At 45.6% G+C, this 14478-nt stretch overlaps 1 protein-coding gene across 4 annotated transcripts in view; it reads right to left on the reverse strand.

The window, feature by feature from the left end:
- The window catches only part of LOC115619510 (ran-binding protein 10-like), an 83599-nt gene extending 69326 nt beyond the window's left edge, over nucleotides 1-14273 (reverse strand). For 2 of the 4 annotated variants that reach the window (XM_030511881.1, XM_030511880.1), the window contains exons 1-2: nucleotides 14013-14272; nucleotides 12993-13104 (exon numbers count right to left, since the gene is read on the reverse strand). In XM_030511881.1, coding sequence (XP_030367741.1) covers nucleotides 12993-13104; nucleotides 14013-14217 — 317 coding nt within the window. In that variant the 5' untranslated portion in view covers nucleotides 14218-14272. Of the gene's footprint in view, nucleotides 1-12992; nucleotides 13105-14012 lie in introns of those variants that run through there. The other 2 variants (XM_030511882.1, XM_030511883.1) reach the window with 2 other exon arrangements.
- Between the last annotated feature and the right edge of the window lie 205 nt (nucleotides 14274-14478).

Raw genomic sequence — 14478 nt, forward strand, 5'->3', positions numbered from 1 at the left:
AGAAGCCAGGGGAAACCAGAACAGCGTGCCACAAAGGCTCATCTTCCTCACTGCAATATTTATGCACATACCCATTTTGTTTGTTCTATTTCTGTTAAATTGCATGGTCTGTAAATCTTTTAACCCGTGGAACCACAGAAACAGCTTCTCTGCTCACTTGATTTTTAACAAGCTTGCATATTTTTAGGTTGCTGCTGGGCTCTTGTTCATGTAAAGGTATAAATCTATGAGGCTACTGCCAGAGTCCCCCTATTTTTTCACAGTAGCAGTTTTCTTCCTGTGGCTTCCTCGACCACCTGCTCCACAAAACATTTTTCATGACTAAAAACTTATTTCAGAATTTGACCCCAAAGTTAAATTTCTTCAAGTTATATGAGTTAAGTCTCCTGCAGCAACTGTTCCCTGCCCTTCACTTCTCCAACTCAATCATTGTCAATACCCCAATCAAAGAGCATGGAAATGGTAATAACTGATTTTTTTTCTTGTTTACACAGAAATGTTAATCCTTAGAGATTTAAAAGCTTATCAGATCTTTATCTACAGTCTCTTTAATAAATGGCACCACATCCTCACAAATATGGCAAATTTAGTCTTTCTTGTGCACTTCACATCCTGGTAGCATGAACTTCCAGATTTTAAACATCCAAACCCCAGTTTTTTCAGGGCTTTAAATTAAGTCAGTCCCTTCTTTAGAAAATATGCCCTATTTCAGAAATGCCCAATTTCCAGGGGATTCTCCCCACACCAATTCCTCAGTAGAAATACTCAAAGTGTTCCTCCTCACCTCTCTGGTACTGGGCAAAGGACAGTACTGTGTAAAGGTGGGGAAAGGCATTTTGGAAACTGCTACAGCAGAGATGCTGGTTTTCAACTTCCTATGTAACAGTCAAAGTTTTACATACAGAACCAGAGAAAGTAGGGCTGCCCCGTCCCTGGCAGTGTTCAAGGCCAGACTGGATGGGGCTTGGAGCAACCTGGTTTAGTGGAAGGTGTCCCTGCCTGTGGCAGGGAGTTGGAACTGGATGAGCTTTAAGGTCCCTTCCAACCTAAACCATTCTAGAATTCTCTGATAACCTTTTCTGCTCTTCCCTATGCCTTCAGCTCCGAAGGCATCACAACTATCACTTCGCACTCGGCAGCTGGCACAATACTTGGATACCTCAGGAGAGCTGCATACTTGTGTCTACCAGCCCACTTAGGATGCCATTTGTTGTCCCTGGCTTCAGAAACCCAGTTATCCATGCACCTGATCACTGAATTGCCAACCATTGTATGGTCGACCTTTTCCTTTTAGCTGGCCCTTGGACTCTTAGGGTTGTCTTCAGAGAAAAATGATACATGATCATGATATGGAGAACCTATTCCTGGGCCCGTAACTTCACACAGCTCAGTGTTTTCCTGCCGCAAGATTAGGGCTCTGAGAGTTCAAAGTTTCTTGAGGTGAACACTGACAAATAGGGCTATGTCAATGTAATGGCCAGCTACATCCAAGAAAGTTCAGCCCAGGTCCTTCAGCTCTCACCATGTATAAAATAGGTAGCTACACAAGCAGGATAAAAATTTTCAGCAACTCAACTCAAATTTTCAGCAGTTCATTTGGAAGTGAGGTTTGTTAATCACCAGGACAAACCAAACAGAACTTCCACCTATTCTGTTGAGTGTCACCAGAATAAATAATCAAAGAATTCATGTCAGTAATGCTTTATGCTGTTCCCAGGCTGAATACACCATTTGCCACTGACACGGTTTATGTGACCTTTGTTGAATACTAGCTGACTTAGAGAACAAAGTCAGCTGTCAAGAGTGAAAAATCCAGAGCTGGAAAACTAAGTTGGCAGAACACCTCAGCTTCAGGTACAGTTGGTTTCAACCACAGTATTTTGCAGGGTTTGGGGTCATGTCAGGTATAATGGTGCTTGGGGTGGCAGGTGGAGAAGTAGGTTATTTTTCTAGGTCCCAGTGGTAATTTTAGCCCAGTGAGGCTTGTATTATGCCTTTTCTTTCTTAAATGGTGCTCAAGGCAAGTCTTCACCTCTGATCTGTATTTTCTGTCTTTCAGTATTCCTACGTATATTGCTAATCTACATCACCACTGTTTTCCCTTCCTGAAGGTAACTCAGAAAAGGGACAGATTTGACCCTTCCTACAGCTGACAGACACCAGTTGAACATGATCCTAAAAGTGGAAGGGAGCTGAGAATCTGATACCTTGGTCCAGCAAAAAGTTTTTTATTCTTGCTCTGTAGTTTTGCCAGTATATACCCATAAACAGACTGAGAAGTGTTATGTTACCACATTGCTGCCTCTTCATTTTGTTCTGCTCACTCACCTTCTCCTCCATGTTCTTTGGCTTTCAGAGCTTCTCTGCCTTTCTGAGGGCTGCTGGGCAGCATCTCCTCCATCCCTCAGGATACTTGTAGTTGTTTTCAATGAGCTTTTAAGAATTTTATTTTCTTGCCTTTATTTCCTTCTTTTCAGCCTTGCATTATTTGTCTTTGCTGACCTCTGCTTGGGGAACTGGGATTCTTTCTGTCAGTGCTATTTCTGAAGCACCATTACAGAACAGCACAACATCCATGAGTAAAACCAGAACTGCTTCCACTTCAGAGATCCATTATATTCCATTATGTAGTAGTTCCAAAACATTTATTGTTAGGAGTCAGAGACAGCTGGAATCCAGTATTTTATGTACTATAGATAATATTTTTTTTGAATCAGATGCAACTTGTTTTTTCACTTTCTTAAAAGAACATGCCCCTTCCCCCACCATAGCTGTGACAATGTGGTTTCAGGTGGTAAATTGATATGGGTTATCTTTTCTCACCACTCTTTAAACCTGGCATGAAGTCAGGGTCCACCTCAGAGAAGAATGATAGTTCAGAGCTTTGCCCAAGAGACTGTGGAAGTATCTGAAATGCCACCAGTGTGATGGGGTATATTATTAGTCTCTAACTTCATAATTTAGTATGATTATTTAGACTTAGCTGTGGGTGTTAAAGGAGTGGGGTGCACGATAGCTGGGAGGACAGGATTCTTACTAGATAGGTGTGGTTATTAGAAAAAAATGCAGGATGCAGTAAGCGTTTGAATCACAGACTCACTTCTGGAAGAGAAGAACGTCCCCTGGTTAACTCGTGGCTCAGCTGGGCTGCTTGGTCTTGGCTGAGGTGCGTAGTAAAATGCTAACCCCAGGAACTTCTACCATGTGTCAGTGATATTGTTAGTTCACTAACTGAGCAGGGCACAACTGCTTTGTTGGAAGTCATGGCCTACAAAACAACTTATTTAACGTCTATGTTTTTAACTTTTAAGTTGGGGCCTCAGTGTATCTCGGCATACACAGTTGTCTTTCTTTACAGCATGCTTTATCCTGGCACAGTGTTAATGGAGCAGCAAAGAAGAGTTCTAGTATTGTGATCATCAGACGGGCAGCCAACGTGTATTCTTCACCTTCATCTCCCCACCTTCCAGATGGTGTGAATTTTTTCTGCCTTCCAGATGAAGGACTTGGAAGAGGAGTGGCACAGATTGTTTCACCATCCTGACTTGGTACCTTTCAGCAGGTTATGAAATAAGGGGGAATCATAATATCTTTCTTTTCATGGCAGAGCCTTAATAAATCTGCTCTGCTAATTGTCAGAACTAGCGTTTGAGATAAGTACTCTTTTTATGTTTCTTGGAGAAAATCTTGTAGGTTTTTGGGCAAAGAAATACCTCCTTTGTTTAAACAGTGCTCTAGTCCAGCTAGGACCATGGAATAATTGCTTTCTCCTTCCTTCTGCGCTACATTTATCTTGCGTATAGCAATGCCTCTCAAGGGCTGAGTGCTTTCCAGGTGTTCCAGGGGAAATGCTTGTTGCTTCTGGGATTCTTAAAACTGGAGAATAAAAATACAGGTATACCTAGAGTTCTGTTGCCGAGTTCTCTATTCTGCCCAACGGGTTCTTCACTCCTGCACTTGAAAAGGCAAATAGATGAAGTGCTGGAATTCCAGCATTAGTTACTTGCTGTCAAAGGGCAGGTTTGTTCTGAAGATTTTCTGCTGGGTTCATGAGGATTTTTGTGGGTTGCTCGCACAAAGTAGCTTTAGACTAGCCAAAAAACTTTTCTTACGTTGACTTTTTGGCAGGCTCTCTGGGTATCAAGATTGTTCTGAAGAAACAACTTTTGACTTGACGAACTGCTTCCCACATGGGTGGATTCCCCTTTGGGGATAAACTAAATGCAGAGGTCAGTATTCCTCTCCTTGTATGACTGCTTATAACAGCCTCTTTGAGACATCCCTGTGTTTGATTTTAGGTTAGTCAAATATTGTCACTCCTGTGAAATAACTTTCCTTGTAGCTTTTTAGGTAATTTCTGCCCAGTGACAATATATAATGTTTCCTGGCTGAGTCAGTGCATCTGAGATCTTTTGTATCTTTAAGAGTTACATTATAATTTCAAAGTACAGTCACCACTTTGACTCTTTCCATCTGTTTTCCAAGGAAGGCCTTATACTGGCAGAATCAAAAAAAAAACCACATATTTTTTTCAAAGATGCAACTTTAATTTGTATATTTTATGTCTCTGCACTGCAGAATCCACCTCGCAAGTTCTTTTAGGAGCCAGAAGTGATGCTGTCCTGTTTAAAGGTCACTGGACTGGAGTATCATGCATGCTGATGTTTACTGCTGAAGTACTTGGGAATTGGGGGAGGGAACCAAAAAGCTTTGTCTCTTTGAACTTAATCTTCATAGAATCCTAGAATGTTTGGGTTGGAAGGGACCTTAAAGCTCATCCAGTTCCAACCCACTGGCACGGGCAGGGTCACCTTCCACTAGACCAGGTTGCTCCAAACCCCGTCCAGCCTGGCCTTGAACACTGCCAGGGATGGGGCAGCCACAGCTTCTCTGGGCAACCTGTGCCAGGGCCTCAGCACCCTCACAGGGAAGAACTTCTGCCTAAGATCCCATCTCAGTCTCCCCTCTGTCAGGTTAAAGCCATTCCCCCTTGTCCTGTCCCTACAGGCCCTTGTCCAAAGCCACTCTTCAGCTTTCTTGTAGCCCCTTTTAGACACTGGAGCTGCTCTAAGGTCTCCCTGGAGCCTTCTCTTCTCCAGGCTGAACACGCCCAGCTCTGTCAGCCTGTCTCCAGAGCAGAGCTGCTGCAGCCCTCGCAGCAACTCCGTGGCCTCCTCTGGACTCGCTCCAAGAGCTCCACATCCCTCTTGTGTTGGGGGCCTCACTTATAATGCAGATATCACACAGCTAACACAATTCAGCTTTACAGTGCTAGTGGCAGAGCTGAAGAGAATCAAGCTTTGCAATAGATCAGAACCATTTACGTTGGAAAAAACCTTTAAGATTATAAATTCTTCAGCAGTTCATCATCCTGGACCTTCGTAAGTGAAGGAAGAAAGTTTCCCTTCTAAAAAAGTTATGCCACTTGTACAATTTCATTATTAAACAAAGAATTGCTTGGATCTATAAGCCTAGAAGATTTAAATAATTAGTTCCCATTATTCTATGATTTGATTTATTAACTGAACCATATTCTGAAGAATTGAATCATAATAACGTTTTTACACATATTCTAAAGATGTTCAGTTGATTTTGATACATTTGACGTCTGCCATTTTCCTACCTTTTCTTTAACAGATATTCAGAAATAGCAAGAGGAGAGGAGAGAAAAAAATCAAAACCAAAACCACATATTCCTGAAATTTTTCTTCTTTACTGTGCAAAATCACACAACTCTAACAGGACCAAAAAAAAAAAAAAAAACCAAAAAACCCAACCACAGAAAAAATGGAAAAATTAACAGAAAGAAAGAAGTTATTACCACAGCCTAAAAACTAGATCTCAGACTTCAGACACACCTAAATGCACACGTCACAAGTGAAGAAGTCACATATCACCACCACTACTTCCATTTTGTTTCCTAATTCCATAAATTCTTTTAATGAGAAGTTAATATTCTACCACTATAGTGCATGGGCCCATGATACTGCTACATAGCCCATGATACTGCTACAAAGCCCATGATACTGGAAAGTTTCACTTTCATTTGCCAGTTCATTGATTAAATAAAAAGGCAATAAAAAACCAGTTATCAACTTCAAATCAGATATTCCAATCTCACAACTTGCTTTACATTGAAAAAGCTGCTCTCAATGTTACTCCCTTTCGCAGGAGCTTAGCAGAACAGTGACAGAAAATAACTCCTCGTTTGAGATGTCATCAATTGACATGAAACCTCCACAGAAAATGCATTTCTCTCCACCTCAGAGCACCAAAGCTCATCAGTCAGAAGCTGAGCAAGCAGGACTTGCTCAGGCAAGACTGTTGGCAAATGGGAACAAGGTGAGAACTGTTTACGGAATCTGCTTGGGGGATTTATTTATTTATGTGTTTGTCTAAATGAATGTCTGTGGAACAACATAAATTCAAGTAGGCAGAGATATCTCCAAACCAAGCAACCCCCTCTCTGCACTGGTTTTGGACTCCTGGAAATCAGGATGGAAAAAAATAAAAAGGGGAAGGAAATCAATTATTTACAGGCTTATCAGATACCAATCAGGGATCACACAGCATGTGCAGGCACTGGAAATCCTCAGTTCCCACAGAATATGCCTTAGCCTTCCCTTCAGCCACATCCAGACACACCTGACATTACAGGATGGCCACAGAACAGCAAAGATGAGGGCACACAAACAACCATGCCATTAAAGCAGAGCGCGTCGCAGACAGGCCTTCTATCAGCATCTGGAAACCATCAGAGCACACAAGTGAAAGGCTTTTCAAAGAGCAATCAAGCTCACCATATGCTGAAGAGAAGTGGAAAGTTGGCAAGGAGAAACATAAGAGAGAGAGGGGCAGATTACTTGTTACTGATGTAAAGACTGCTAAACCACCAATACCTCTGACCTTTATTTTTCTTTTTCAGAGAGAAATAAAGCTATTTTTAAGTTTGAGATACTATGCACTTGTGTATGAAAGCTAAAGGAAGATTTAAAATAAACTATGGTATGGACAAGGCCAGATTAGCTCTCTGGCCACTCTCCTCGAAGTACTCTTTCCTTCCACTCCTAGAAAAACGCCCATGACCTAATGCAGCACCAACCAGTATCTGTGGACAACAGGCTGCACATCCCAGAGCAACTGTGAAACATGGCTGAAGAAGGATACCAACACACTCTGTTGCCCGTGTCTTCCCAACCTCCCTCTTCTGCCCTTCTGGGTCTCCTCTTCCCCACAGAAAGCACTGCTAGAATCAGGAACCTGTACACAGTCAGGGTTGGCCAGCAGGATGACCCCCCAGCCACACTCCATCACAACCCACCACGTGGTTGGGGGAGGTAAAACAGGTCAAGAAACCAAAAGGGTGGCCAGGAACATGCACTACCACCCATGAGACAATTCACGTTGTCTCAGCATGAAGAGGACAATAAAGATGAATTGTCCTCCTGAGCCACAATAGCCTGTAAGTTGTAGGTTGACTGCCCTACCCTGATGAGTCTTACACTGCTCCTGTTTACCAAGGAGAGATCATCTCATGGGAAGACAGAAGCTGTGAGATGTGCTGACAAATCAAGTGACCAGAAACACGTATTTGAGAGAGAGGATGAGTCCAGTGCTTCAAATATAGTCAAGGTTGAACTTGTTATATACACCACTGTTTACACAAGCAGGAGCTATATGTGGCAGCTCATGAACAAGACAGTCATGCACATTTCTGCGAGTCTGCTCACCTGAGGAATGCTGGAAGCAAGCCACCCACAGAACCAGGGAGAGGCCTGGACCAGGAAAGACTTTCCAATCTTCAACCTCATGAAGTTGAAGGGGCCAAGTGCAGGGTCCTGCACTTGGGTCGGGGTAACCCCTGGTATCGGTACAGGCTGGAGGATGGAGGGATTGAGAGTAGCCCTGAGGAGGACTTGGGGGTACTGATGGATGAAAGATTGGACATAAGAGGGCAATGTGCGCTTGCAGCCCAGAAGGCCAATCGTATCTTGGGCTGTATCCAGAGGAGCGTGGCCAGCAGGTCAAGGGAGGTGATTCTTCCCCTCTACTCTGCTCTCATGAGACCCCACCTGGAGTACTGTGTCCAGCTCTGGAGTCCTCAGTACAGGAAAGACATGGACCTGTTGGAGAGGTTCCAGAGAAGGGCCACGAAATGATCAGATGGATGGAGCACCTCTGCTATGAGGAACAGCTGAGCTGGGGTTGTTCAGCCTGCAGAAGAGAAGACTCCGGGGAAAACTTATTGTGGCCTTTCAGTTCTCAAAAAGGGGCCAATAAAAAAGATGGGGAGAGACTTTTTAGCATGGCCTGTTGTGATAGGATGAAGGGTGATGATTTTAAACTAAAAGAGGGGGGATTCAGGTTGGATGTGAGGAAGAAATTCTTTACAACGAGGGTGGTAAAATCCTGGCCCAGGATGCCCAGAGAGATGGTGGATGCCCCATCCCTGGAGATATTCAAGGCCAGGCTGGGCAGGGCTCTAAGCAACCTGGACTAGTTGAAGATGTCCCTCCTCATTGCAGGGGGTCGGAATAGATGAGCTCTGAAGGTCCCTTCCAGCCCAAACTGTTCTACGATTCTACGCTTCCTTCTTCATCCTTCTGCCCAAAGCATAAGTAACTATGAAAGTTATGTCAGGCAGTCTGGGGCATTGCCCAGGCACATGTGAAGACAGAGATGCCACAGCTTCTCTAGGCATCCTGTTTTGGTGCTTAACCATTTTCACAAGGAAAATTCCCTATTCAGTGTTAGGACCATTGTTGTTTAATATCTTCGCTGGTGATCTGGATGAGGGGATTGAGTGCACCCTCAGAAAATTTGTGGATGACACCAAGTTGGGTGGGAGTGTTGATCTGCTGGAGGGTAGAGAGGCTCTGCAGAGGGATTTGAACAGGCTGGATCGATAGGCTGTGGCCAATGGTATGAGGTTCAAAGAGGCAAAGTGCCAGGTCCTGCACTTGAGCCATAAACACCCCATGCAACGCCCCAGGCTTGGGGAAGAGTGGCTGTAAAGCTGCTCACGGAAAAGGACCTAGGGGTGCTGAGTGACAGGGCTGAACATGAGCCAGCTTGTGCCCAGACAGTCAAGAAGGCCAAAAGCATTCTGGCCTGTATGAGCACTAGTGTGGCCAGCAGGGCCAGGGCAGTGATCATCCCCCTGTACTGGGCACTGGTGAGGCTGCATCTCAAATCCTGTGTTCAGCTCTGGGCCCCTTGCTACAAGAGAGATATTGAGGTGCTGGAGCGGGTCCAGAGAAGGGCAACAGAGCTGGTGAAGAGCCTGGCGCACAAGTATGGTAAGGAACAGCTGAGGGACCTGGAGGGGTTTAGACTGGAGAAGAGAAGGCTCAAGGGGGACCTTATTGCTCTCTACAACTACCTGAAAGGAAGATGGAGCCAGCATGTGGCTAATCTCTTCTCCTAAGGAACAAGCAACAGTTCCTTAGGAAATGGAAAGAGGAAATGGCCTCAAGCTGCACTAGGGGAGGTTTAGACTGGATAATAGGAACAGTTTCTTTCCCAAAGGGTGGTCAGGCATTGGAACAGGCTGCCCAGGGCAGTGGTGGAGTCATCATCACAAGTGTTCACAAATCATGTAGAGGAGGCCCTTACTGACATGGTTTAGTGGTGGCCTTGGCAGTGCTGGGGTAAAGGTTGGACTTGACGATCTTAAAGGTCTTTTCCAACTCAACTGATTCTATGGTTCTGTGATTCTAACATCTCTTGTCAGGCTGCAAAAAGTCATCATGCCAGCTTCAGGATTCCCACATCTCCAGTAAAAGCCACTGGGAGCTTCTACCCATCTCTTACCTGCAGCCTTAGTTTCTGTTGTTTATTAACAACTGTCAGCATCCAAACAGACCACAGAGTGCTACACTAACAACTATTATCAGAGAGAGAGGACGGCTTTGAGCAAAATCAATCAGAACTCCTCAAAGCACACTTCCTGAAATCCACTGCACCAATGAATTTTTTGAGATTCTTGTTTCAAACCTCAATCACTCACATTTTAAACCTAAATGTGAAAAGCTGTCACAAACTTCACAAAGAGGAACACAGTGAATAACACCTCACTACTCCATACAGCAGTAACAAAATAACAAGCTATAGAAAAGAGACTTGACATCTGAAGTAGCCGTTCTGGAAAAGAGCTCAGAAAGACTCCTCTTCCTCTCCCCTTGCTAACAGGCTTCCAGTTGAGTTCCCAGGGACATGCTTTGCCACTTGGGCCACTTGAAAACTTCATTTCCTCCAATCCCAACTTTAGATTTCTTTTATTCCTTTAAACTGAAGACACCAGGGTGTAATAAACACCGACAGCTTCTTAAGAAGCTGTCTCTGCTTAAGAAGAGATGTCTCTGCTGCAGTTCACTATTACAACACACAAAGCCTCCAACAAGCAAACTTCAAACTATTAAAGATAAGACACTCAAGAGCAGCTTGTTCACTGACAGACAGGCAGCAGCTACAATATCAATCCACAATTCCAAATCCCAGTGCCACAGTGGGATTGGAAATTGGAGCTCACTCTACCAGCAAAAGAGAAACACAGCACAGGAAGGCCAGAGACATCAGCCGAGCTCTCGAAGGCTCCCCACTGCCTGCCTTCAGATCACAGTTAACGTTCATATTGCTGTAGCGTTAATACACACAGCTCCCTGTCTTTGAAAGTATTCTGGGAAAGTAATTGTAACTACAGAATACAGCAAAAACAACAATTGACTAATAATATAGTCAACTCGGATCTTGGGAAACAAGCAGAAAATTCCATTCTCTCTCTGTAAGACTGATCTAGAATGATTCTAGGTCAGTGACCTGTCATAATGCAGTTTCTTTGGAAAATTGTCCCTGTAAATTATTTCAATTTCAGCAATCACATAAACTAATCAAGTGTAGGGTTTCAAAACAGACAAGCAGTTAATCACCAAGTCAGTGAAGCGAAAGAATACAGATGGTCTTTTCCTTGCACCTGTAAAGCATTCAGCCCAGCACCCACCTCTGCACAGATAACCTAATAATCATTACAGACCTAAATGCAGAACAATTCAAGATCCTTTGCAAGTTCCTTTACAAATAGGCCACTTCTCAATTCAACAGCAAAACATTTCAACAGTAAGAACTTATGACCTTAATTCAGTTTTTAGTAAGGATGTTTGCTGCCCTTCCTTACGACCCTGTCATAGTTTAAGCCCAGCCAGTAACTCAGAACCACACAGCTGTTCGCCCACTCCCCGCTTTTCCCCCCCCACTTCCCCCTCCATTGCGATGGGGAGGAGAATCAAAAGAATGTAAACCCCATGGGTTGAGATAAGAACAGCCCAATAATTGTTCATAATAACAGCCCAATAATATAAAACTACTACTACCATCACTAATAATAATAATAAAAATGATAAAGGAAGTAACAAGGGATATATTTACTTAATATAAAAGTAAAAAGGGAAGAGAAAAAAAAAACCCCACAATAACCAGCAGTGATGCACAATAAAATTGCTTACCACCCACTGACCAATACCCAGCCCTACCTGAGCAGCAATCGGTCCCTTCTGGGTGACTCCTCCCCACCCCCCACCCCCCCCCCCGGCAGAGTATGAGAGACTGAAAAGTCCTTGATCAGAGTAAACATTACTGAGCAACAACTAAAACATTGGTGTGTTATCAGCATTGTTACCAGACTAAAGCCAAAGCACAGCACTGCACCAGCTACTAGGACGGAGAAAAATAACTTACAGCTGAACCCAGGACAGACCCCTAAACCAGCCAGAGTTCAAATGTCACTCTTGAAGGACTGGATTAATTAATTGCACTTAATACCTTCTCCCGTGGGGCTTTCCCTTTCCAGGATAGTTAGGCCTGTGATGCTCATCCTTTAGCAACAAAAAATGCCAAACACACACACACAGAGCAGGCTGATACCTTTATAATGATTAAAAATTCAATCTGCAGTACCGGTAGAAACCCTGACCTTGTCAGAAATGCCCCTTTATTGCTTTCCCAACTTCCTTAACATTGCTTTAAAGGAACTCTATATACATCCTCATTCAGTTACATATTGGATCAAAATACTGCCCAACAGACTGACCACAAGACTGGATGGGATCCAAACCCCACTGCCAGCTCAGCTCCCAGAGGTGCCACCTTGCAGGGAACGGCTGCTTCTAATGTTACCGAGAGGATCTGCTGCTGTGGCAGCTCTTTGACTTGCTCCTGGTCAAGTAGTAGACACTGACAGGGCAAACGCAGCCTCAACAACAGCCTACAATATTAAATAGTACCACAAAAAGCAGGACTGGGGCAGCAAAAACCTCAGATTTAGCATTCTGGTTCCAACACAGTCCCCCAAGCTTCCACAGTTGTCATGTGTCATGCTGCTCTGTGGTGCAATCTATCCTGAGCTAAGGCCCTTTGACTTGAAGTCAAATTCAGGTCCTAGATAAGATATGACAGAATTAGCACAGATTCCAGCTTATATTTACAACCACCCCATTTCCCCTTCTTTGAATATCTTCCTTGATCATGCATATAGGGTTTATAAAAAACAGTCTCAGAAGTTCTCCTTCCAGACCTCAAGTACTGCTATGAGTACTCTTCAGCCCACCACCATCTCTCTAACAGTCCAAATTAAGGTCAAAGTTCCTTCCTATTTCATTCCACTTCTGAAGCATAATTCCAGAAATCCAAGTGACCAGATCTAGCTAGCAAGAGGAAAAACAATATCAATTCAAACTGCACCACAGACCCAAAGTTTCCTAAATTTTTAAAACTGCCCATATCAAACAGCACAGAAAGCAGCTGTTTAAGTGCCTCTGCCTCCAGTACATTCTACCACGTTTATACCTATTAATCAAAAGAATCCAACCTCCCCATGATGTACCTGCCTGTTCCACCCTGCAACCACAGGACCTCCAGCCCTTCCAGAAAGGAGGTCAGAGTACAGCAGAACTGTTAAATCCACATCACCAACCACTGAACTGGAACGAGGTACTTACCCATCTCTACCTTTACTGACGATCTTCACTTCAAAATAATAAATGCCACAGGCTGCAGGTATAGGGTGCGTAGCCCTGACTGAGGCAGCATCTTTGTGATTCTTACCATGACCTAGGAAGGAACAGAAATATAAGTCCCGATGGGAGCTGAAATCTGCCACATTTTGGTCTGAAACAGCACTACCAGAACACAGCAGGGACCTGTTTCTACATACATCCAGTAATTTAAAGCCCTCTTTTCCGAGAACTGAAATATACAACCCTGCGCTGCCACTGCGAACCATCCCCTCAGTATGAGCACTGTAGCTTTTTCTTTGTTTACACTGTGAAGTTACTGAGAAAGACTCACAGTAGCACCTTTCCCTCTCCTCACGTACAGAATTTGAAGACCAATGTACACCAACAGAAAACAAAATGATTACACAAGAGGGGAATGACATCAGTGTTTACTAACCAGGCAGGAAAAGGAATAATCAGCTCTCTGCTGGGTGGGCAGGGAAAACAGCCTCCACTAGCGAGCAAGGAAAACACCAGTGCGATTCCCCTAGCCCTACAAGTCTGCAGGCATCCCTTTTGTGTAAACTCACGGAGCCAAAGCCCCAGATCCGATGCGTATCGATGCCATCCGGCCCCTTGGCCGGGCTTTACGCAGGATGACCGAGTAAACAGACGACCTGGCTACAATGAGGCGCTCGAGCCCGGACTGGTGAAACTGAGCAGCGTTCTAGAAGGCAGCACTCTCCGCCAGGGAAAGAGCCCTAGGCTCCCGACCGCCTCTACTGCCTGAGCCCAGAGAAACCCACAGCACCCAGGGCCAGCAGCCCGCCCCGAGGCCGGAGCTCGGCAGCCCCCGCTCCCCGCACTGCTCCCCAGCCGAACCGCCCCTTCCGCCGGGAGCTACCAGACCCACTGCCGCCCCAGCGCAGACCCGGGTGCCGGCCGGGCGAGTGTCGCGCCAGGGCCGCCCCGCGCCAGGCCCAGGCCGAAGCCGAACCCGGCGCCGCCGCCCCAGCCCGGCACCTTTGTAGTGGACGCGCAGGTTGCCCTGCGAGAGGCCGATGTAGTTGTACTTGTCCTTGGGGCTCCAGGACCGCGGCAGCGGCGTCTCCTCCTGGTTGACGGCGGGGTAGAGCCGGCGCAGGCGCCGGCTCAGCTCCTGCTCCTCGGGCGGGCACGGCAGCGCCGCGTCCCCTCCGTGCGGGCTGCTCGCGCCCGCCTCCGCCATCTTGGATTTGCTTTGTGTCACCGGTCAGGGAGCGAGGCCCACCTCCGGCCGCCGGCCAATGGGCTGCGAGCGTAGCCACAATGGCGCCGCGCTGCCCGACGGGAAGCGAAGTCCGCACCGTGCCCGCCTCCGCACCTCCCTTGCTCTCCGAGACTACAGCTCCCGAAAGAATCGCCGCATGAAGCCCCGCCCTCCTCGGCGCGCTGCACGGCGGAAAACGGCCGGGGGAACGCCACCGGGTGCGGGACTCCCGCTCCCAGC

The sequence above is a fragment of the Strigops habroptila genome, chromosome Z (assembly GCF_004027225.2).
Source record: "Strigops habroptila isolate Jane chromosome Z, bStrHab1.2.pri, whole genome shotgun sequence".
Classification (NCBI taxonomy): domain Eukaryota; kingdom Metazoa; phylum Chordata; class Aves; order Psittaciformes; family Psittacidae; genus Strigops; species Strigops habroptila.